A 25,825-nucleotide genomic window follows, 5' to 3' on the forward strand; every position below is an offset into this window, starting at 1 on the left:
TATTGACTTTTGGGCATCGTAATTTAACCAACTCCGTTCACATTATAGATTTTTGTTGATCAAACTTGTATATTAAATTTGTTAAGAAAACGAAAAACTTTCATCGGTATTTGTTGAATTCAACTGATATCTTCGGATTTACTTTATTTTCACCAACTTCTGAAGACGTGTTAAGCAGCAAATTGTATTCTATTCCGATAGTGGTCTTCTTTAAGATAGTTCAGCTCATAAAATAAAACCAGGAACATTTTATTTTATATACGGGCATTTTCTCGTCGCAAGCTTCTACTATTTTGATTCCTTAGAAAAACTAAGTTTGTTTTGTTTTCCAGGCTTCTGTTGTAGTTGTTTCCGCTTTGGCGACACAAAATTATTTTAAATGATACCAATATAGTTTAGTGGTAGTTTTGTTAATATAATCTTTATATTCCTTACTATGTTCATTTTTTTCAAATTGGAACATTAGTATTACAATAAAAAAGACATGAGTTGTCTCCAGACATTAACGTGATCATACGCAGTAGTGTTTGAAATCGTCGGTGTTTTCTGATTTTCTGCGATTTTTCTGTGAACTAACCGTTCACTAACTAAATGGCGGATATCAGAGAATAATACCGTCGTAGCTGTACACGCCCTTACTCACAATGATAACTCAATAAATTTTACCACCAAAAGCTGTTGGGTTCATGGAGCCATTTTTTGCACCTATTTTATTTCATATCTATCTCTTTCGGTATCAATGATCGGGCACACACTCGGTAAACTATTAACAAACCTTGAAATCACGAATATTCCAGACCTGCAGAAGAAAATATTTCGTATATTAGACCCCACACCCTAATTACCTTAATTACTCCATTCTGCATTCATTTCCCAGAACAAGACATTTTTGTATAAAAAATGCATTTATGATAGTTCTCTAGCATTATTCATAAAAAATATGAAGAATCTACGTTGCCACGAATTATCCGAATCTAAAGGGGTAGTTAAATATAATTCTTCATTATTAAGGGTACTAAAAGGTAATTTAGTTACTTTAATGAATTTCTTATCTATTGCAGCTGAATAAAATGACGTTACTTGTTCAATTGAAGCTTGTTTTGACTCAAGATGCAATTGTTCGCAATAATTTTGTGGAAGCAGCACTCCTGTCAAGGGAGCTTCAACTTATGAGAGAAATATTCAACCAATTCAATGTTTAATGGAATTTTTTAAATAAATCGAGTTATTCATCGAATGAATTCTCAAAGAATTTCATTGTTAACACGTCACCAAATAGATAACCTTTATATTTACACTTTACAACTAAAATATTCAGCCATAACTGTTTGTTTTCTACTATAATTATACGTTCCATGTTCGTACTTCCTTTGTCTACAAAGACTTTGACATCAATAAACAATAAGCACCAAACAACTTTTATTGAACATGTTTCTTTTATTTACTAGGATGTTATACACGTGATTGCTTTTAAAATTCCCTTCAGTTGTATATATACCGCTTCTCTTTTGTCGGCTAGTTCTACAAGATAATTCTCCTATTTGTCGTCGACTTACATAACTTTCTATCAATCTCCTATAAATCTTTCTTTTCATTTTTTCATAGAAAATATTGAATCTGTTATATAACGTCTATTTGGTTAATGTGTCATTGACAATCAAATGGGCTTGGGGAAATTAAAAAAACTATATTCTTTTATGAGGAAAATAAATACAACTTGATTTTACAATAATAATGATGTCAACTAACAAAGTTTAGAAGTAAGGATATATTTTAAACCGCTCGAGATCCGTTCCAAATAGGTGCTACGTCATCAGCGCCTATTTGACAAAATGCTAAAGGCTAAAGTAGGTTTTTTCGCGGCTATACAGACAACTTGCCCATAAGAAATGGCATAAATAAAGATTTTATGACTGTTAAAATCCGCGGGATGAACCAGAGGAACGATAATACGTCAAGCTAAACTTGATGAAACTACCTATTTATCTCGAAACTATCTTCACACCAAAACCTTTTAATTTTACTTGATAAAACCGCATTCCTTTTTCTTTACATCCCACCATTTTCTTTGTAATTTTTTCCCTTGGGGATACTTAAAAATACTTTATTTGGTGCAGTGATAGTGATGTTGGTACATTTGCTACAATACAATATTTATGACGAATATTGATTGATGCAGGTATCGACATCCTAAGAAAAAATATAACTAATAGGACGCGATAGAAAGATAAAACAAAAAACATGGTGTGGATGCTACTGTAGCTTATCGAACGAAACTCGATCGGCGCTGGTGACATAAGCAAGAAGGAATAAGGACTTTCAAACAGTACAGTAAATTGCAGAATTTAAGTTACGGCGTGCCCTATTATTTAAAAATGTATACCCGATTTCGTTGTCAGACCCATTGCAAATACAATAATTTTCTAACATATTTTGAAAATCAAGAAAACTATAAACTTTTTCCGAAAAATGATTCTGTTTATTGTCAGTCCTCGCTATCGTTCGGGGGCAAATTAGTTCTCGACTACTGAACGTTACATATCTTATAGTATATGTGATTATTTAACAATTTATCCAAGAAATAATTAGGAGGCTAAAAAAAACTAATGTAGAGTTAATGGCAGTAATCGCTGAAACAGAAGAGAGTTGGGAGAGTTGGGAAAGTTGGTCGTTGAATATTTATTTTTTTATTTGGTTAGGATTTTTTGAATGATTGGTGTGCTATAGTTTAGTTGATGCGCAGTAGAAGAGTTTACAGCTAAAGAATCTGAATAAAGTATATTTAGTATATACAATTTACCGATTCAAAAGCAACTTGCAACTATGGAACATGTGTTAAGTTAAAAATATCATAGAAGCTATGTAAACGTATTGAAATGACACATAAAGAGACAAAAAATATTATCAGTGAACACAAAAAAGGGATTGAAGTATGCAAGTACTGAGATACTATTGACTATGTATTGATGTGAGTATGACAAATCTGATATCGTCATCATAAAGTTTGATGTCATACGAGTGCTATTTGAGTTGTTTGAAGATACTTGGAAATTTTATTTTGTTAAAAAATTGGAATGACTCTATTAGACTTTTGGTGATGAGGTACCATTTCGAAGCAATGTAATTCACTGTTTCTCTGAATTTAATATTGGTTGCACTTCGCTACAGGATGAAAGTCATCCAAAATTGGCTGATGTGCCATAAAACATCAATGCAGTGCGTAAACTGATATTGCAAGATCATGTGACATACCATACGCATAATTCGACAATCGCTCAAAAACAAGATCGTATCGGTTAGTGCAAAGAAATACTGAAATCCGCGTTCGTATTACGTGATACTTTCTTAATTAACCAAATTGTAATAACAGAATTGCTATAAATTTTTTGTAACTGTACAAAGTTGAAGAACCCTTACATAAAAAGGAATAACGAAAAACACGTACAATTCAAAGATACTTTACAATTACCAATAATTGAAACCAACTTTATTACTAATCCTATTAACATTAATGGCTTCGGCTCAGTAATTGCATTAACGTTACCTATAATGTTATGTGAAAAAGTTTTAGTTTCAATTACTCCCTTCTTTTGAGTAGATGCAACAAATTATGTAAAACATTGTTGAAGGGTATAGCATAAATACTTTGAATGAAATAAGCCGCAGCTTTTGAAGTTGTTTTACTAGATAAAACATTAAGGTAAGTTCCCAATTTTCTATTTCAAGGAGATAAATACTCGTAGTTGTATTAACAATCTATTGTCCTCTTAAATTTTAAAATCGAAAAAACTAGATACTGAGTGAAAATCACAAACGTGAATAGAGAAATTACAAATTATAATTCCCTTATGACTGAATGATTAGTTTCTTTTTTTAATGCCTCTCAAGATAATTGAATGCTTTCAAATCAATTCTGATATTTTTTCTGAGAATAATATTGGGTACAAACCAACGCAGGTTCATAAGAAATATTTCGAATTCCTAAGAAGATGTTTTCAATTTTATCAAACTTTTTTCAACTTACGCTAAAAATTTAGTGAAAAGTTTTTGTTCTGCACTGATCAAGCTAATATCTTGATAATTTGGTAAAAAGTACTTTTCATCTTTTTTGAAAATTGGAATCAAAATACTTTCTTTCCATTCTGATAGTATATTCTTGGTGTCAAGTATTTTATTGAAAATAGTCCGTTGTTCTTCGTGTAACGTGGTATTCCCATACTTGATCATCTCGTTTGATATTTCATCAATTCCTTGAGCTTTTCCGTTTCTCAGTTTAGTCACCATTTGTTGTATTTTCTCCAAAGATATGGTACATCTCTCAATTTGTTCCTCATTTTTATGTGGGTTCTGTATTGGTGGACTTATTATTGTTGAGTCGTAGAGTTCTCTAAAATATATCTCCCATTTTTTCAACGTGATTTTTGAGCTCTCTATATACTCATTTATTGGCTTTTTCTATTCCTGAGTAGGTCCCTTATTCTTTTGTCCCCATTACTTATACACTTATATATTCATTATATATCACTGCTTTGAATCTATACAGATTTTTTCTTCTCTTCAGCCAGCATCTTAATTTTTTTTCTGAACCAGGGCTTAGTATTTGATCTTCCCCCGTTCTTTATGGTTCTTCTTCCAAACGCTTCCTCTGCTGCTTACAGTATGTTCGCTCTTTTTTATCCATGCCGTTTCAACGTCGTCGCAGTCTTGGATGTTGTTCGCAACTATTTTTCCTCTGAGCCTTTCTTGATATAGGTGTTTAGTTAAGTCTTATATATTTGAAAAATCTAGCTAAAACTAACAGGAAAATTTAATTAGTGGATATTGAGGACAATTACTCATAAGGATGATTGCGTTGCTAATGAATTGTTCCATCAAATTTTCTTCCCGTTCTAGCTTGTTATTTATGTTGTTGTCGGTCGATTTCTTGTTGCCAATGATCGACGAAATGAATTGCCAGTGTTAAGTTCATGATCTATCAGTTTTAGAAATACTAGAGTAAGAAGTGTCATTATTAACAATATCCTCTCAATAATTCATAAATTATGTAATAGTTGTAGATTAATATATTTGTATCTAGATATAGTTTGGAGAGCTGTTGAAATTTCGTTTCAAAAAAATGAAAACTGATTTTGGCGATATACAGTCTCCTGAAGACCGATATGAAATCAGCGACGTCGTTGGATGCGGCGTCTATGGCAAAATCTACTTTGCCATTGATCTGCAAGCGAATAAAAAGAAAGTTGCTATTAAATGCCAGAAATATGAAACTGGTTGTAAAGAATTTGTTGAAGAAGAATACAAAATTTTGAGGGATTTCAGTAGTCATGCGAATATTGTTGACTTCTACGGAATTTTTAAAAAATCGAACGAAATTTGGTTTGCTTTAGAGGTAAGAAAAATTAGTTTATTATTTTCCTGATGGTTATTGAAAACATATACGTATATACATATAGATAAATAATATCGGTTTTCATATGTAAAAATTCCTGTGCTTAAATTCAAACATGCTGTTATTTGTTAAGACTAATCCCTAATCCTATCAAGAGTACAAGTGCCTAACTTTCTTTCCTGTCTGTCTCTTTGTTTATTGACGACTCTTTATGATGAATAGTATGGAGCGCGATAAATGAAGTTCATATATTTATCAAGACATTGAGGTAAACCAAAGTTTAGAGCAGCCGTGACAGCAAGGAAAATATGTGAAATTGATGAGGAAAACACTGAGTCAACAGTACAGCATTAGTTTAATGGTTTAATAGTGGAGATGTGACAGATACAAGCAATCTGACGGTGTTATTCAAACTTATTGTAATGGAACTATGAAAGAGTGTGTGTAGCTCCATCTATCTATGTTTCTAGAAGAAGTTAACTGTTACCAGACAGAAAGTTCCGTAAAGCATATATAAGACAGATGCAGTTAGTGGAATATTGAAGACGGACGGATAAAGATAAAAGCAATCTGGATTGTGAAGAAGTGACCAGTAAGTTAAATTCTTTTCCCAGAAGGAACGTTACATTATCTAGACTCAGATAAAGCTATACTCAAATTTCCGATGGTTATAACTTTTCCAAAGAAGACTCTCTCAAAGGTAGCGAGTTTTATGTCACACGTGAAGGACTGTACAGAATTTCAAAAAGATACAAATAAGAACAAAATCTCAAATGAATTGTACAGTAATCTAATAACTCTAGAACAAATAAAAATAACAATATAATGTCTAAAGTATCGAACTGAATATAATATAAAATAAAATTGTTGAATATCGATTATCCTTAGCGGTTGAAGAACACAATATTTTATTACAAATACTCTTTCCAAAATGCCAGTGATTATTCACTAACATATTTTTTGCTTTTCAATTAATATATGGACCGTTAAATAAACTCATATTCTTTTTCAAAACATTTTTCATTTCATTTCTAAAAGGCACAAAAGCCGTTATTCAAACATATTAAAGCAATGATTTAAAATCGATGGAGGTCATTTCAGTCTAGCAAATTTCGACTGAAGAGACCATAAACCTCTTTTTTCTGTCAAGTAATAATGAATTTTCAACAAGTTAATATGTGTCATTGGTAAGAATACAATTTTTATAATTAGCGTTGTGTTGTGGTGAGCCAATAAAAAGCGGTCAAAGAATGATTTATACTTGTTTTATACTTTGTTTTAAGCCATGTGAAGGAGGCTCTGTTATTGACTTGGTGAATCGTTTATTTGCAAAAAACCGAAGAATGGTCGAAGAACATATTGCTTATGTCATCAAGGAGACTGTTAGAGTAAGTACTGTATAAAGACTTAAAGAATAAAACTTGAAAGACATGTTGTAGTGAAGGATTTATTAGCTTACACATTTTTTGCGGAGAATGAAAAAAACAACAGCATATCACAATTTGACAATAATTGATTACATAGGTTATAGTTCAATTTGGAATAATATTATAAAATTATACAATGCGTTTCATATGTATGGAATAAAATCAAATTTAGCGTACTATGTGAAAAAAACCGGAAACAGGTCTATTTTTATTCTTAAATTGGCAATTTACAGTATTATCCCCCTTCAACACCCCCTCTGAATTATAAGCCCACCTCGAAAATATTAAAAGAGAAAGGGTGTAGTATGCCACTTTGTTGGAAAGGGATTTTAGTCCTCTTTCCAGTAATATAAAGTTTTTTGAATTTGGTACTATCATTTTTGAAAGAATTGATTTTTAAGATGTAAAATTTTGATAATATCTCTATAAAAATCACAATAGAATTAAGATAATGATGTCGCATAATGGAATGTATTTTTTAATTTATTTTACAATCAAATTAAATGTTCAAAATGACCACCATTCACTTCTTGACTTCTTATTTTGTTAATTTCTGCCGTTACCTCAATTTTTAAATCAGCAATATTGTCAGGTCCATTAAAATATATAAAATAATTAGATAGTTAAAATAGTCAAAAGACCAAATAAAAAATTCTTATGTCATTTAGGTATTTAAAATACGTTAGTTTAATATTTGTGCACGTATTAAATTTAATTAGGGCTCATTTGTCCGAAACAAATTTATGGGAAACTGGACATGTAAAAAATATTGAAAAACATGTAGAAATGTTGAATTTACTGATGAAAAAAAGTCAGATGTAATTTTAGAGATTGAGGAGAATCCGCATAAGACAACTCGAGAACTTTCCGCCGACAATGATGTAAGTAAATCATCTATTTTGAGAGTTTTGCATAAAGAAAAATACCTCTACAAAGTTCAGTTAGTTCAGGAGTTAAATGAAGATAATCCTGATAAAACGCAAGATTTCTGGGAATTGATGATGGTCATCATGAACGCAAATATGCAGTTCATAAACAGAATAGTTTTTTTAATGAAACGACGTTTCATTTAATAGGAACGGTTAACAAACAGAACTGTTGATATTGGAGCAGAGAAAATCCTCACTGGATGTGTGAGGCTCACACTCAATATCCTAAGAAAGTGGAATTTTGGGCTGATATCATTAACAAAAAAATTATTGGCCCATATTTTTTTAAGGTGAGAATTATCTAAAAACTCTTAGTGCCCATATTACGAAGACTTTTTCCTGGTGTTAATCATTTAAATGAGATTTACTACCAACAAAACGGAGCTCCACTGCATTTTGCACGTACAGTTAGAAATTATTTAAACGTTTTTCCCAATAAGAGGATTGGAAGAGGTGGAACGATCGAATGGTCGGTTAGATCCCCCGATTTGACTCCTCTCGATTACTGCTTATGGGGATTATGCGACATTATCATTTTCATTTTAATTACATGTGCGATATTCTGCACATATTGAAGTATTTTTACTCCTCACATGGAAATGCAAGGAACAATCTTCAGACTTGACATTTGGATATCTAATATATATGTTACGGAGAGCCACCGAAATATGGAAAATGTCGACTTTCACCGTTAAATGTTAGAATTCACTAAGTCGCTTGGTGTATGTCTGACATTTTTGCTAAATACCCTTATTTCTAACTTACACCGGCAAATGTCGACATTCACCAAGCACTAATGGTGAATGTTGAACATGTTCGAACTTTATAATCGCTTCTCTTCATTCAGTCTAGATAAATTTTATGAAAAATCCATTGATCGAATATTTAAAGGCCATAATATGTGAAGAATGTATTGCTGGCTTACTAAAAGTAAAGTAATGGAGAACTTCGAAGAAGGAAATTTGAAATCTGTTCACCATCTTCAGTTTGTTATTTTGATTGAAATATTGTTGTGAAATAGTTAGTGCTAAATTTCTATTTGTTTTTGTGGCCATAAAACTTTTGTAATGATAAAATGAACTTACGTTTTGGATGCATTCGCATAAATGAAAGATAAAATTTTGTATCTAGGCGAACAGGTTGACAAAACATCATTACTATGAAATTCGCAGAATTTTTAAATAACAATTATTTTCTTTAGGGATTAGTTTTCCTCCACGAAAATAAAATAATTCACCGAGATGTTAAAGGAAGTAATATACTACTTACAAAAGAGGGAGAAGTGAAACTCTGCGACTTTGGACTTTCAAAAATACGCAATGAAGCTGATGAGATGCTGTCTGTTATTTTGGGTTCACCAAGCTGGATGGCACCGGAACTAGTTAATTTAGGAAATAAGAATAGAGACTCTGGTTATAATGATAAAGTAAGTTGAATAAATCCATTAAATATACACAATATTCATTGCAAAATACACAATTATTATGAAATACTGTATAAATTTCCTGACATAATATCTAAACAAAACAAACAACTGAATAAATTGTTAAGCATACGAGGATGGTCTAAGAAGTACTTGGCCTGATCTAAAGATGGCGGTAGTTGCTTGAAAAATACCTCTGTATTAGAAAGTACACAATCCCTATAGCATATGTTTCAAGTTCAAGTCTCAAGACGCCACGTTGTTTAGTATTTGTTTGGCAGACATCAATAGTGAACATGTTCAGTGTATTTCTAAACATACTTTTATTTGAAAGTAATTAGCCCAACCACTATGAAAGCTGGACTAAATTTTACTCCAAGTGAGGCTGCTTCTTCGTTATCAACAGTAAAATATTGGACAACAGAGTTAATATGACGCCGTACGGCCCGCGAAGACCAGCATCGCAGTGATCGACCAAATGAGTTAAAGATTTCAGAGATGTTGAATAAAATCCAGAAAGTTATCAGACGTAGTAGGCAGTTTAACAAGTGTGATACATCGCATATTGGACAAGAGAAAGCTATGCGCAAAATGGGTACCGCATTTGCTCACAATGGAACAGCGTTGTGAAGATGTTCTCATAGAGAGTTTGGCAATGTTTTACAGAAATAAAGCCGAATTCTTGCGTCATTTCATAACAATGGATAAAACGTGGGTCTATCACTTCACAACCGAAACAAAAGAACAATCAAAACAATGGACTAGAAAGGAAGAGCCGTTCTATCTGCAGGCAAAGTCATGGCGTCGGTTTTTTGAGATGCGCATGGGATAATTTCTATTGATTATCTTTAAAAAGGAAAAACTATCAACAGTGAGTATAATGTGAACTTATTACGACATTTGAGCGAAGGAATCAAGCAAAAAAAGCCGCATTTGGCTAAGAAGAAAGCGGTGCTTTATCAAGACAATCCACCAGCTCATACATTCGTTATTACAATTGCCAAAATAAATGAAGTTTGGATTGCTACCTCATGCACCCTATTCTCCAGATTTAGCTGCCTCTCTGGTCAAAGTTTTTCTAACAATGAAAAGGTGATATCGGCAGCTAATGCCTATTTTGAAGAGCTTGCCGTTTCTTATTATACAAAGGATATCGACCTTATTGAACATCGTCGAAAAAAATATATGGAGAACACAAAATTTTTGTGTTTTCTTTGTGCGTCAGGTACTTTTGGGACCAAACATTATATAGAAAAATGTAAACTTATCTTACTATGTTAAAGTTAATATTTCTTCTTGTTTTATTTCATTATTATCCTTTGAACCATGAAATACGAAGTTTGTCACGTAAATTTATGTATATTAGATGTCCCATAAATACTAGTGCAAAATTTCTAAGATAAAAAGATAAAAATAAAACAAGAATAAACTCAAATTAAAATCTATACTTTCAACCGATTTATCATTGAAAAAACGACATCTCATTTCATAAGTAGCTATATATACAAATTAGACAAGTGTAGTGTTCCACCACCATACCAACAATTAAACTCTTCAGCTACTGGATTGTCTATAAATCGAGATCATAACCTCAGACTGGAAAGAATAAAGCTATATGATCCTTTGTTGGAAAAAGAATAGTTTGCACAAATAATTGGCAGACTTGGACTATGAAATGAGAAAAATTAATAACAGCAGGCTGTACTTGTGAGATAACAATCTGCCTGGTCACCTATTGTAAATAAGTACTATAAGTGATATAAAAAATGAAAATAATTCATATACATTTCTCAAATACGGATGACAAAAGAGCAATGAAAACGAGAGGAAAAAAACTAGTAAATAATAAAGAGTACAAAGTACATACAAATTGCTTAATGAAAAAATTGAAACGATTAAAAATTTAATGAAAGGTTTGAAGCTTTATTTGGAAGGCTATTTTTTGAAATCATGAATTGAAAAAGTTTGTACGCATAAGTGAGTACTGCCAAAACCTGTAATGAATTGCTGAGCAAATTCGTGAAAATCAGAACGCATCCTGCTGTAAAACTAAACAAGATTATTATTTTTACAAAAATAGTTGCTGAGAGTATTATCACATTGGAGATCAATCACATTCATTTGTAAACTACGCGATACATCTTCAATGTCACAAAAAAATTGCTTTCAAAATTTGAAATTAATTTTCATTTTCAAATTTAATTATAAAACTTCCATTTACAAAACCGTCGCGGACCGTAGGAAGATATATCTCGGTTTGCAGAGCGCTGCCATATACGAATCGATAATTGAATCACTTAGGTGTATAGAAAATCATATTGATGAAGGAATTTATGTTATTTAAGCAGTACCTACTTGTTATTGATATTATTTTTCCAGATTGATGTATGGTCACTTGGTATTACAACCATAGAATTAGCCGAAGGTAAAGCACCTTATCAAGGAATGAATCCATCTAGAACCTTATTTCAGATAGTATCAAATCCACCTCCTACTTTAAAAAAAGTTTCGAATTGGACAGAAAATTTTCACGATTTTATCAGCGAGTAAGTATTTGGATTGTGCAAATAGATTCTTGCGCCACTAACAAAATGATTTTTGATGTGATCCAAAAACACACGCGGTATTATTTTATCGAAAACTGCAATGGAAGTAATTCCAATGAATAACATTGTACTTGTCCAAACTTTGAATTCTTGACTGGAATCATTTCTATAAAGTTGCTAGGAATATTGTCTAAAATCAAGAAGTGGACGTGATAAACTACAAAACTCATAACAGCCAAAAGCACCTGAGACCAAAGTGACTTTTCTCCTTTTAAATCACTCAAACCACGTATAGGTAGTCTTCAAATTTATTGTATTATCATCATAATATTTTAATATTTTATAAGGGTTGAAACCGCTTGATACGTAGTTGCTAATATAAAAATTCATTTATCCTAGTTTTCACCATACCTCGTGTCATTATAACAGGTATATGGGCATTCACAATAAAAATCACCACACCATGAACTTATTTTTCATACCAGATTATTCACATAACCCAACATAGTGCTATTCTATATCGCATGCCTCTGATGTGTAATACCTAGTGATTTTAGATATTTGAGAAATTGTAGAAATGCTTGCTATTCTTGATATAACTGCTGCTTAGATTCATCCACTCCGATAACAATTATATTGTATGAATCTTAATCCGTTTATTTATACTAGGAAATCCTCTATTCTATGAAAGCTATTCATAAGTTTAACTTTAAATATTTTAGCATGTTTCGTACATATGATAGAAATCACTGAATCTTCAAAATAATCTAAAAACCTTCAATTGCAATAACAAATCATTTCCTCCAAAGTATTATTTAGTAAAAAAAATCCCCTATTATCTTGATAACAGTTTTTTATCCTTATATAATCTATTCTTTTCTGCACTTTTTTCTGGTGATGTGATTGGGCCGCTTCTATACTAACCAACCGAATCCAGTCATACTAGAACAAATTTTGTGAGAAACAACTAAGAATTTGGAAAACTCTGATTACTCTTATGTTAATCTTTTCTCGCTATGTATTTATGAATCTAAATTATCAAAAGTAAATTGCATGTATATCTTCATAAGCTTATAAAAGTCAAAGCCACATTAAAAGCATCATTATGAGGAGCAAATTCAAATAAGGTTAAAAGTATCTTTGACAATGATGTATCTAATCTTTTTTGTTATAGGTGCTTGATTAAAGATTTTGAAAACAGACCCTGCATGATGGAGTTGCTCGAACATCCTTTCTTAGGAGAAGTTCCAGAAAATAATTACCATGTAAGCAACTACTTAAAAATAAATTATGTTATTGTAAATCCATATTCACAGTTTGAATAAATTCAAGTCATTGGTGTGTCCGCTTATCTAATGAAAATATGATATAATAAGATCCAGTAGTCATTTTCAACCATTACTTAAATAAGCTGGCCAATTCCTTCCAAATCTTCTTTTATTTTGGGACTCTGAGATGTGATGCATTAAAGCATTGACTGGTTTTCAAGTCTATGTAAATGTTTCTCACTTTGGTGTAGGATTTCTTCTTGTATATATGGAAATCAGTGTATAGTGTTTTATTTGTAACATACCATGACGCATTAGTGATTAGAAGTATTATAGCTACGTTTGATTTGTCGGCACATCCCCATGGTTTAATACCATTCTCTAAATGGGTTTAATGATGATTTTGTATAGTACTATATATATAGTTTAGTATATGTACAGTGCTTTTCAGATAAAAGTATCCACCTTTAATAACTTTTGTAATACTGGTATTTAGAAAAAATCCAAAAACACGTCAATTTATGTTGGAAGGGGCAAGCATTATGGCTTATTTAAACTTACTGGAAAAGCCACCCCCTCACCCCTAGCAGCATCCCCTTTATTTTTTTAAATTACTTTTCATATTTTTTATGTAAAATTTGGATACTCCTCTTTGAGCTGATTTCAAAAATGTATAATAGTTAAAGGTTAAAGTGGTTAGTTTATGAGATAAACAATTTTTCTTTTAAGAGCACAAATTTTACTTATTATTTACTTTCACCTTATTTGCCTGTACTAAAATGGGTTGTACAACAGTTCAAACTCTTTAATCTTTTTAACTGTGCTATTTATTATGAAGTTACAATAAGTGTTCAAAATGAGTACCATTCACTTCCATACAATGGTATAATCTATTTTGAAATGCCTCTCTGACATTGCTTAATACGGCTGGATTTAATTGTCGACATTCATTTTCTATCCTCTCTCGTAAATCATCCAGAGATTCTGGTTGGGTAGCATAAACTTTTGTTTCTAAATACCCCCATAAAAAGAAGTCTAGGGGTGTTAAATCCGGTGACCTAGGTGGCCACTCCATCATCTGCCCCCTTCTACCTATCCAACGAGCGGGGAATGTTTCGTTTAAAAATTGTCGGACAGGCATAGCATAGTGTGGGGGAGCTCCGTCTTGTTGAAATACCAGTAAATCTTCGGAAAGGTTATCATCATTTTCTATTATTGTTGTAATACGTGGGTCAACCCCTTCCCTAAGTAACTCAAGATATGATTCACCATTTAAATTTCCGTTGATGAAGAAAGGTCCGACAATGTGGTCACCTAGGATACCACACCAAACGTTTAACTTTTGGGGATGTTGTGTATGGAATTCACGCATAATATGTGGATCACTTTCAGCCCAATATCTACAATTATGCCTACTTACTAAGCCATTTAATGACCATGAGAATTCATCAGAAAAGCAAATATTGTTTAACAATTGTGGATTGTTATTGATAATTTGCGTCATTGATTCGCAAAACTCTAGACGACGATCAAAATCATCTTCATTCAACTCGTGCACCAACTTAACTTTGTATGGGTGGTACTTGAATTTATGTATAACTCGGAAAACTGTAGAAGATGAAACACCGATCGCTCTACTTATTGTTGACAACGATTGGGGTTGTTGAGCCTCTAAGCTGACTTGCACTAAAATTGCCACTTGGATTGCTTTGTTATTTACGAGTCCCTCTCGCTTATGCACTTTATTGCAAACAGACCCTGTTGTGGTAAATTTCTCCATCAGTTGAATTACATACTTATGAGTTGCATGTCTTCCGTCATGTAATTCGTTAAATATTCTAGCAGCAGCTCTTGCACAATTATTATTTTGGTAGTATAAACCTACAATTTCAATTCTTTCTTGCGAAGAGTAAACCATTTCAGAGAAACAAAATAAATAATGTATCAAATTACACTATCAATAGTGACTACAAATTCTAGTTGACAATGTCAAACTTTAATAAAAAGTAGAGTTTTTTGTTGTTTGGATTTTTTAAGTAGAATAAATAGCACAGTTAAAAAGATTAAAGAGTTTGAACTGTTGTACAACCCATTTTAGTGCAGGCAAATAAGGTGAAAGTAAATAATAAGTAAAATTTGTGCTCTTAAAAGAAAAATTGTTTATCTCATAAACTAACCACTTTAACCTACAAGTATTATACATTTTTGAAATCAGCTCAAAGAGGAGTATCCAAATTTTACATAAAAAATATGAAAAGTAATTTAAAAAAATAAAGGGGATGCTGCTAGGGGTGAGGGGGTGGCTTTCCCAGTAAGTTTAAATAAGCCATAATGCTTGCCCCTTCCAAAATAAATTGACGTGTTTTTGAATTTTTTCTAAATACCAGTATTACAAAAGTTATTAAAGGTGGATACTTTTATCTGAAAAGCACTGTATATTGTATAGTGTATGTTCTTTCCATATGAGCTACGAGTCCATATGCGTTGTTAAATGTTTTTAGTTATTACTTGTGGTATTTCTATGTTATTTAGAAAAACTGGTGGACAGCTCTGTTTTCCTAACGTGTAGATTACTTGAACTGATTCTGTTTCGTTAATTTTTATACTTCACTTCTCGTACTCATGTTTGGATATCGTTTAAGTGCCCTTCTGGCATATTCGATTCTCGTGACTTACTAGTATGGCATTCTTATCTGCAAACTTACCTACTCTTTGTTGATAGATCTATTGTATACACAGTACATAGAGTAGGGGACACTATCTTGAGGAATACCTATAATTTGTTCTTGTTGAATATTCCTTTTCTTTTATATATGATTGAAATAGTTTGAATTATTCTATGTGAAGGTATTTTTCGATTTTTTAGTTAAGATCGTTGTATCAGCTCTTATCGAAAGGTTGGCTGAATCCACTTGTGCCGTATTTTTTGTTTTCTAGTGTTACATTTATGTTGTTTGGATTTGCTGTTTCGTAGAATGTTCCTTTCGGAAATTGTTTGAATCATGTCCTTAGTTGGAAACTAGAATTATTTCTGCAGCTTTAAACAGTTATGGAGAGTAATTCAAACGAAGTGAAATTTTGAAGATAACTATCATAAGTATTTCTCATTATCTTGGTAAATCTTCTGCCATTTGTGAGGTTATTCGGTCCATTTAAGGCGCCTTCTTCAGTTTATTAATATTATTTCTTGCAGTACTTCATTTGTTCTCAGGTATATAATCACGAGTATATGGAGAGGAGAATAATTTTCTTTCTACCTCGTTGTCTGAATCGCCCCTGTTTGGTACAAATACTTGAGTCAGATGTTCGATGTGTTGTTTCTTCATTCGTTCAAGCTCATTGAGGATTATGTCCTAGGACTTTTTTTTAAATATCTGATTCTTGATATATGGAAGAAAAATATCTATATTTCGATATATGGATTTTTTTTCCATTTTATTTTATCGGTTTTTTTTTCAAAGAACAATCGCACTTCGGCTCAAAAATAATTCACACAGTTTACAATCCATTATATTATATAAACTGAATTAAATTAGAAATGTATAAAAATGTGAGTTATTATTATTCGATTTTAATACAACATATTTTTCAGTAAGAGTTTTTCATACTATTAGTTGTTTTACATGTTCAGTTGTTTGATTCCTACGATTATTAGGCACTAAAAGATAGATGGTAGAAGCAATTCGTTTAAATGCTACAGACGGAGCAGAAGAAATCAAATATATAACAGCTATTTCTGATAGTACATGGGACTCCTAATTAGTTTATGATAAAGGAATTTTGATTTGTTGAATGTTTATATTGGTTTCCAAATCGAATTCGAAATTTTTCATTATCCTCGAGGGCTAGTTGTTTGAACTTTGAATTTAATGATAACCATAAGTGTGATAATCAATATTCTTCCTAGTCGAAAATTAAAAATAGCTCACCTACAAACAAGTTAATCTTATTAAGTAGAAATGTACTTTTTTGAAATACCTGAATACAATGACTGAAATAGCTGTTGATAGAACAAATACTATGATATTTGTTGAAAACAACAAGAAAAAAGGGCTAAATAAAGTTAAATGGAATATATTACATAATAAAAATAACAATATTGTGTTAACCATTAATTTTAAAAGTGTGGTCAAATACTTAATGAATTAGGTGAAAACTATTATGTTAGTATTTCTTTCGATCGAAAATTAGTTTCAAAAAGAGTTTTGACGTATTTCGGTCTATCAAAATTTTATATATATATAAAATTATCCCTTCCGGGGATATTTTATTACAATTACTTATGGTCTGATCAAAATAGATCAATGAGTAATTTAATTCTAACTTCATCTACTACTTGCAAACTTAACTTTGGTCTGTCTCTTTAGCAATCCTTAGGTTCTAACAATGTTATCATGCACGCTAACCGAAATATGCTCCGCTTTTCACTGACACTATACACTCGAAAGATTTGTCCTCTTGAGTCTTCTGTTCAAGTTCATATTGTTCAGGAGCTGGATTGCCTCAACGTTGGTGTGGTATAGAAGTCGTTCATTGTTCGTGGCTTCCTACGAATCTTTTGATGGTTTAACTAACAGTTCTAAGTCCAAGTCCCTGTGAAGGTCACTGTTTCTGTAGTACCAAGAGGCGTTGACTATCCTCCTCAGCACTTCATTCTGGAATCTCTGTATTATATCTAAATTGTTCTTTTTAGCACTTCCCCAAAGTTGTAAGCCATATGTCCAAATTGGCTCAAGTATTTGATTGTACAAAAGCCCTTTATTGTATATCGTCAGAGTTACGCCTGACTAGCCAATACATTTTTCTAAATTTTATTTCCAGTTCTTCCCTTTTGTAAACAGAGGCTTGCAGGTTTCTTCCCGCTTCATTATGGTAATTACCTATTGCCAAAATTGCAGTCACATCCTCAAAAGAGGGTATGATGTCATTATCTAGGTCAGGGATATCACTAGTGTAAAGTAAGTATAGAACTGGTCCCAATAAACTTCCTTGTGGTACCGCTGCATTTTATTTCTTTTAATTCAAAGGAAGCATCTTCTTGTTTTATTCTAAACGCTCTGTGTGTGAAATATGATTCTAGCTGAAAGTATTGTCTAGGAAAAACTTTTCTTAATTTATACTCAAGTCCGTCAGGCCGCACTCTGTCAAATGCCTTCAAGAGTTTTTTCGAATATATTCGTTATTCGGTGAACTTAATCTATTGACTTTCCCTTAAACCAAACTGTATTATGTTCTTCTACGATAGATAGATGATAGGTTTTATTCTTTTCAATAATATCTTTTCGTATAACTTTGATATTACTGGAAGTAGGGAGATTGGTCTATACGATGAGACTTCATTCGGTTATTTTCATGGTCTGGTCTATCAAAATATGAGTTGATATTGACATTTTGTACAATTGTATTAATCAGTAGAGCACCTATGAGTGAATATCAATATGAAAATAATAAAATTCTTCATTGGCAAATTGATATAAATAAGTATATACAGGATGTTTCAAATTGAGTGCGCACTATTGTTAACTTTTTTAATATTCTAGATACGAAGTCGGTTAAATTAGCAAAGTAGTAGTATTTGTCACGCTGATTAAGATGATGAAAACAGAAAAACAATTTTCGAGTAAAACATAAAAATAAAATATTTTTAAATAGAACTCCTTGTATATTTTTGGCTCATACTTTTCCGAATAATTTGCAGAATATAAAAGCTCCTATACAACATTAGTATAAATTTAAAAATAACCAAGATATTAGCGTATTCATCTTTCTAACAAGTTGGCTGTGGATATTTATCCTTTTGACAAGTTGGTGGTGTACGTCAAACTAAATAACAAAAATCATTTCATCCATCAATGGATTACACTGCTGTCAAATAACATGTAATTTGTTTTAGTCTATGCGGATTAAGATTTAAAACTATAAGAGAAATACTTATATCATGTGTAGAAAAAATATTTTTCAAGCATTGGAATGATATGGATCCCGAGCGTGATCATCCAGACAAAAGATATTTTCTTAAGTTGTTTAGAAAATTCAAAATAACGAAACTGTTTTTGTAAAGGTGGGAACTAAGAAACAAGTAAATGTGTTGCCATACTTTGAAGGGTACAAAAATAAATCAACCAGAGAGATAGTGGCAAGGGATAGTGGTTTAAGTTTATCTACAATTTGGAAAATTCTCACACAATTTAAGTTTGAGCCCTACAAGTATCGACCAGTGCAAAAATGATAATGAAAGAAGATAGATCTTTTCTGCATGATTTGTAAATAAATTCTATTTTTCCGAGTTACTCGAAAAGGTATAAGCAATTGTTTTTTTGCTAATTTAACCGACTTCATATCTAGAATATTGAAAAAGTAAGCAATAGTGCGCACTTAATTGGAAACATCCTGTCTTAAAATTTATTAAATTCAAGGGCTTTTCAGTTAGCAATGGAAATTAAAAGCTTGATTTTGGATGTGGCGAATGTAAAGCTTCCTATAGGACCTGCAGACGTAGTGGTTCATGGTAAATATATCAAAAAAGACATAGATGGAGATATCGAACCGATTTACGAAGAAGATTTAGCAGCGTTGAACCCGATATCGGAACGAGATATATTGGAATTACTAGAAAAACGTGTGGAATTGGGAGAATATTATACTTATATTGGTGATATTCTACTATCACTAAATCCAAATGAAACTAAAAGAATATATGGCACAGAGGTAACTAATAAATACTAAATAATGTAACCATTTTTCTTCATCTCCTTGTTTATGTTATAATACGATTATAAATAGCCTTATAACTTATAATTTGAAAAAACTCCTTTTTTAAAAGAATCTTCTGAGAAATGTCTTTTTTAAAAATAGTATTGAAAATTCTGTTCAATGCTCGGCAATAATAAGATACGTCAGAATGACAGAAATTTTAGTAGGAGTTCATCGATGAAAAGTTTTTCGAATAGTGCCGCGGTTAAGTCTTTCTGGTAAACAGCACAGGCAAATATTTCCAGCAAATTCAATGCATTTGACACAAAATCATCTTCACTATTAGCAAGAAGAATAATTACTTATGTCTCTCTTGACTATGGAGTATTGAAGAAACCATAAACCAGTCATACCAGGTTTTGTCCACATACACTATATTTCTGATTGAGTTTTTATATTTGAGACCACATTTATTGAAGCATACCTAAGTATCTCTAAATAACAAGTCAAGGCTAGGGTATATATATTCACCTAATTATTTATAGTTTGTGATAAATCATGTCTAATTTTGGCACTAAATTGGCCGTATAAAAGTCATACAAGATGTACCGAATTAGGGAATCGTCCTCCGACATTGGACATGTAAAACTTCATCTCTAAACTTTGGACTGACTTGATTGTTTCACTATGTGATAAAAATGGTCGTCAAACATCAATTATCAAAATTAAATACAAAAATCATAAACTAGAGATATAACTGCCACTGTTAATAATCGAAACGAAATTAAATATTCTATTTACTGCAAATAATGGGACGGCTTCTTTGAAATAATCAGAGAATTTTTTGTAATCTGAACACACGTGTTCTTTGTTTTCTCACCGGGGTTACTGCGAATATGTGAGCTAGTAAATTTTTTTTCTTCACTTATTCGGTATATCATTTATGTGATCGAAATTCTTTGATATTTTAATAGTTTTTCTAATAAGAATAGATAAAGTACAATATTGCCACCAAATATTTTTGAAAGCTCTATTTCAAAAATTGGCGAAGGCACTGATCTCCTTATGATTAGAAAATATGTAGTTACTACTTTTTACATCTCAAATTAAAACTATATGGAATGTCTCAAATTTGATCACAAATAGAGTTTCATTTTTCCCAAGATTTGGGAAAAAGCAATGAGCCCCAAGAAACCATTCTAAGAATTGGTGAAGGCGCAGGTTAACAAAATTATGTCTTCGGAGCTGTATAAACTTTGTGTGAGAATTATTCTATTTCGTACATACTGTTCAAAGATATACGCTCTAATACAATAGAAAGATAATTTAGAGCGATTATCCATAGAGCGACTTACATTTGTGCTCAAGCTTATCCAAAAAAAAGTGTATTCTGCTTAAATCTGGTGCCCATCCCTTCCGATGTATTTTCTGGTGGAAAATTTGTTTTAGTAATCATTCTACAAGGACCAATCAAAAACGTAGCTTGTAACAATATGGTAAATATTTGTGTATCAAACGACATTCATTTGATCTTCACAAAGTGGATTATAATGACTTAATTCCGAATAATCATACGCATTCTCATTAAGTTATTTCAAGTTGTCGTAATATTGTAACTTGCTGAGTCTAATTCTATGAAGAATACAATTGCAGTACTGTTTCTTAAACATTTTTTATTTATTTATTGACTGAATAAATAGTATCGAGAGATAAATATGAAATTCGTGTATTGCTAGACATTATTGGAAACAAAAGATAAGAGCAGCCGTAGCAGCAAGAAAAATATGTGAAATAAAGAGGAAGACATAGTTAGTGAGCGAACGATACTGCGTTGATTTAATCTTTTTAATAGTGTAGGCTGAAGACCGTTCTCATCCAACTGCGTAGAATATTGGGGTTACAAGGGAAGCAGCGGAAAACCAACCTAGCCAATTATCACACTACCATGGTCTTACTAAAGATTTCAAATAGCATGTAGCTCCTTGCCTTGCCGAAAGATCATCATTATATTAAACTTGTATTGAAAAATGGATTTATCTCAACAACCCAAGCATGGAGATTCAATAGCTAGACAAAGAACAATTAGCAGGACCAGTCCTAAAAAGAGGTCATTTCGAACGGAAAGTCTTGTTGTGTGTCTGTTGGAATTATGAAGGTTTAGTATACTTTACACTCATTCAACATGTTCAGGCTAACAATGCTGAGATATACAGTGGTCAGCTGTATCGGAAAAATATTCGAGTTTAGTTAACCGAGAATACAACAAGACAATGCCGAACCATATTCAGCGAAAGCTACCAGGAATAAACTTGTTGAACTCGATGGTATTGGACTCGTATCACATCCAACATTTGCTCTAGATATTGTACAGTTAGATTACTATATTTTTAGATCCATGGCATAATTTTTGCGTGAAAAAAGCCAAAGAGTTCTTGCTGAACGTTAGTTTTAAGCCAAATAGTACTATGGCCTCTGCGAATTTTGTAGGATTATTTAATAATCAAAGTGAACAATGAAAATCGACATTATTTAAGAGACACTCTCTATTATTCTACGGTTAGCACTAGTAAATGTATTTTATGTATTCATGCATTTGATATTTAACTAAATAATGAAGAATAACCGAGAAATTAATACATATATGTCTAGATTATGCTTAAAAAATTATGAAGTTCATATTATTTTAATGATCAAATGGTTTATTCATTTCAAAAAAAATATGAAAATTTTCTCAAATTGACTCCATACTACCCTTGTCAAGTTTTTGATACAATAATAATTTCGAACCAGAAAAGCATTTAGAAATAAAGAATATACACAGAGTATTAAATTTGCTACGAAATCTATCTAATAATATTTATATATTTTGAACTACTTGCACTGTATTTAAAACAAAATTATATCACAGAATCAGAGCAATCTATTTGAAAATATATAAGCTTAAATGAAATAATTAGAATTCCTCGTACTAATACTAATACCCTTTAGAGAAGATTTTGGTCCTTATATAGCAAAAAAAATTTATATTGTTACAATTATATTATAGTCCTTCTTAAATTAATTCGGGGATAGTTTTCTGAAGTGCTGCTTGGAAACAACTAAGACATTTTTAAAAAGGTTTTTCATGATAAAAACAAAAGAAGGTGGGGACAAATTGAATTGGAACACCATAAAACTTCAACTATAGCTGATGCCCAAATTGATGTCCATTGTCATGACTACACCAATTAAATCTTCTAAGTAAATTCTTTTTGCTGTGTAAAAAAAGCTGTTCTGATGTTTTCAAATGATTCCCTTCGGTAGGGGCTACTTCCAGTTATTTACATTTTTTTTCATTGGATGCTCGTTAAAAGGAGTTAAAAGAAGTGTGAAAAAAATGCCTTACGCTAGTTTTCATTCGTTTCTCAACTGTCTTTGATTCTCAAATAAAAAATTTGTCGTATCTAAGTACCTACCACAAAAGAATATATAATGCAAATTTAGTACAAAAACCTTTACAATGGTGACGTGGAATAAAAAACAGGGTGTAGCATTACTCTTTTTCAAATACGATACCACGTGACTGCAAATGTAACATCATAATGAAGTATCTATTTTCTCCAAATGTGTGATACTACCTACGGTTTATAATAGGGTAAATCAAATAAATTTTGGGGTATACTCTAGAACTTTGGGACACTGTGTATAACAGACAAAAAAACGTATATTTTGTTATAGTTTCACGAGAAATATCAATTTAAATCAAGATCTGATAATGCTCCACACATTTACAGCATAGCGGATACAGCGTACCAGAACGCTGTACACCACAAAGCTGTACAGCAAATTGTTTTATCAGGTGAAACGGGATCCGGAAAAACTTCAAATTACCTCCACCTTATTGATCACTTATTTTTTCTTGGAGAAAATGCAAGTGTAAGTTCCTCCAGAATAAAAAATACTATTTTATTACTACACTCTCTCATCCATGCATCTACTCCATCTAATATTTATGCCACAAGGGCAGTGTTTAGAACAGAAATCAACTATGGGAAGTCTGGAAAATTAAGTGGAGCTAGTTTTAAAATTCATTGTATTGACAAATCTAGGGTGTCATCTACAGATAAGTGAGTACTTTCATTCAAATACTATTTATTTATTATATAATTATACTTCCAATTATGAATTATCCAGCTTAAGTATTATAAATAAGATATTTTGATTTTAAAATAGAAGCAGACTCAACAAAATTCCTCTTGTAAACGGCAATGACCGAGATAATATGTTTATTTTGCTGGACTAAAAGCGGTTTGTTCGTTTCGGGGACTGAAACCTTTTTTTCATCTAATAATGATCGGAGTCCTTGGGTGGTTTTACGAGTACAACACATTTTAACAAGCTGGGTTTAGCATTGTAAGAGTCTGTTAGGTTTTTCTTTGTTCACGTATTGTGGCATAGTAGGTACTACTGATTTATTGATTCTAACATTCTAATAAGTTTTTGAAGAAATTAATTTGAACTGACTACTGTGCCACAATACATGAAAAAAGGAATATTCAAAATGGCTGAAGAAAAACTGTTTGGTTATATTTTAGAAAAGTATGAACTCAGTTTTTTTCATATGTTACAACATAAGCTCCATTTTATTCGTTCTACTCCCCAAATAAATAGAAAATACGAATGTACACGGAAACGATTGTACAAAATTTGCTCAAATCCATAAGTAATTAATGATAAATATTTATATTATTCGTGAGCACTATAAAAAAAATTTAAAGTTGAAAACTTAAAATTCTTTTACTTTTTTCTTGTTCAATTGTTTGTCACAGAAATCTGAAAGCTTGGTGCACCCTTCGAGTAACCACCGATTGCATTTGATGGATTCGATCCAGTCTTCTCCATTTTTTTTGTTTCGTTGTTGTTTTCACCTCAACCTACACAAATACTGGATTCATCCTCTCAACTTGAAAAATCATCGTAGATAATTGCAGATTCTCCTTCTTCATCGTCTGATGATTCAAGGATAGTATTTCCTTTTTTCTTGAAAATGGTTTTTCCGTTAGATCTCTTGTCTTTGCAATTTTTCTTCTGTTTCGAAATCGAAATCAATTTTTCTTTTTTTATTGAAATATTTTCAGGATCTATTGAAACAGTAGCAAGCTGATTACTGCGTAGACAACTCGACTGAGGCGTTATCTAGTATTGGAGTCAACTGTAGTCTTTTTAGAGGTTTGTGCACGTACCAGAAGCGGTTGTGGTTCTTCTTCTATTAGATAAGCATAGTCAGGAATGACTGAGGGATCGAACGGAACTACACTCATTGCTATGAATGATGACTTTGCTTTTTTTATAGTAGCAGATTTCTCCCATGCAGTAAATGTCCGAATTGTAACCTGTTAATTTGTCGTTGGGGATTGACCCTTGAAAAATGAACTAATGACATCATAATAGAATCATTTGATTACCTTGAAGAAACATCTGACTAATGACTGCAAGAATTGAGTGGTAAGGATCGGTGAGCAGAATAAAATGAATTTTAGACGTATATGTCAGCATTTCCACGTTTCTGCAATGGTGTATGAATGGCCTTCCAAAATAGGGATATTGCTGTGAGTTACCTGGGCACAAATTGTTCTTTTAGTCATTTGAAGAAGATTTCTTTATTGATATATGCAGATTTTTATGGACTGTAGATCCTCTAGGTATTTTATCCTCGTATTCTGGCTTCTTCTTTCTCCGATGAGATAATTGACGCAACATTTTTTGAGCCTTTGACGGCCACAACATATTAAGAGCGGTTGTTCAATTGCATTCAATTGTTTCATTAAAAATGTGCTCAGCCTTGTTCATTAGTTCGTCTTCAATCCATGTACGTTCCAAAAGTAAAAAATAAAAAGAAGCATTATGTTTCGTCATTCCTAGTAAATATGCAGCAGAGAAACTCGTTCAGATTTTCGTATAGTCCGAAGGAATAGATATGCTTCTTAAAAAACAATCTAACCATGAATAACCTGCCTTATGAGATATCTTATTACATTTATATGCCAAATCATTTTTTCCGTCAATTCAAAAGTCATAGAATACATATACAAGGGATCGCGTTGGTGTAAACTCATATTTTTGTAACTTTTTTCTATAAGTCACGATTTTAAACTCATTCTGAATTCCTAA

At 31.8% G+C, this 25,825-nt stretch overlaps 1 protein-coding gene across 3 annotated transcripts in view; it reads left to right on the forward strand.

Annotated features, from left to right (window-relative positions):
* The first annotated feature begins 3,569 nt into the window (after positions 1-3,569).
* LOC130442736 (neither inactivation nor afterpotential protein C) overlaps positions 3,570-25,825 on the forward strand; it is a 36,836-nt gene continuing 14,580 nt past the window's right edge. For 2 of the 3 annotated variants that reach the window (XM_056777084.1, XM_056777083.1), the window contains exons 1-8: positions 3,570-3,700; positions 5,078-5,389; positions 6,673-6,777; positions 8,947-9,171; positions 11,548-11,714; positions 12,889-12,979; positions 19,409-19,690; positions 23,393-23,781. In XM_056777084.1, the coding sequence (XP_056633062.1) occupies positions 5,117-5,389; positions 6,673-6,777; positions 8,947-9,171; positions 11,548-11,714; positions 12,889-12,979; positions 19,409-19,690; positions 23,393-23,781 (1,532 nt within the window). In that variant the 5' untranslated portion in view covers positions 3,570-3,700; positions 5,078-5,116. The remainder of the gene's footprint in view (positions 3,701-5,077; positions 5,390-6,672; positions 6,778-8,946; positions 9,172-11,547; positions 11,715-12,888; positions 12,980-19,408; positions 19,691-23,392; positions 23,782-25,825) is intronic. The other variant, XM_056777086.1, reaches the window with a different exon arrangement.

This window comes from Diorhabda sublineata, chromosome 4, assembly GCF_026230105.1.
Source record: "Diorhabda sublineata isolate icDioSubl1.1 chromosome 4, icDioSubl1.1, whole genome shotgun sequence".
NCBI classification, from domain to species: domain Eukaryota; kingdom Metazoa; phylum Arthropoda; class Insecta; order Coleoptera; family Chrysomelidae; genus Diorhabda; species Diorhabda sublineata.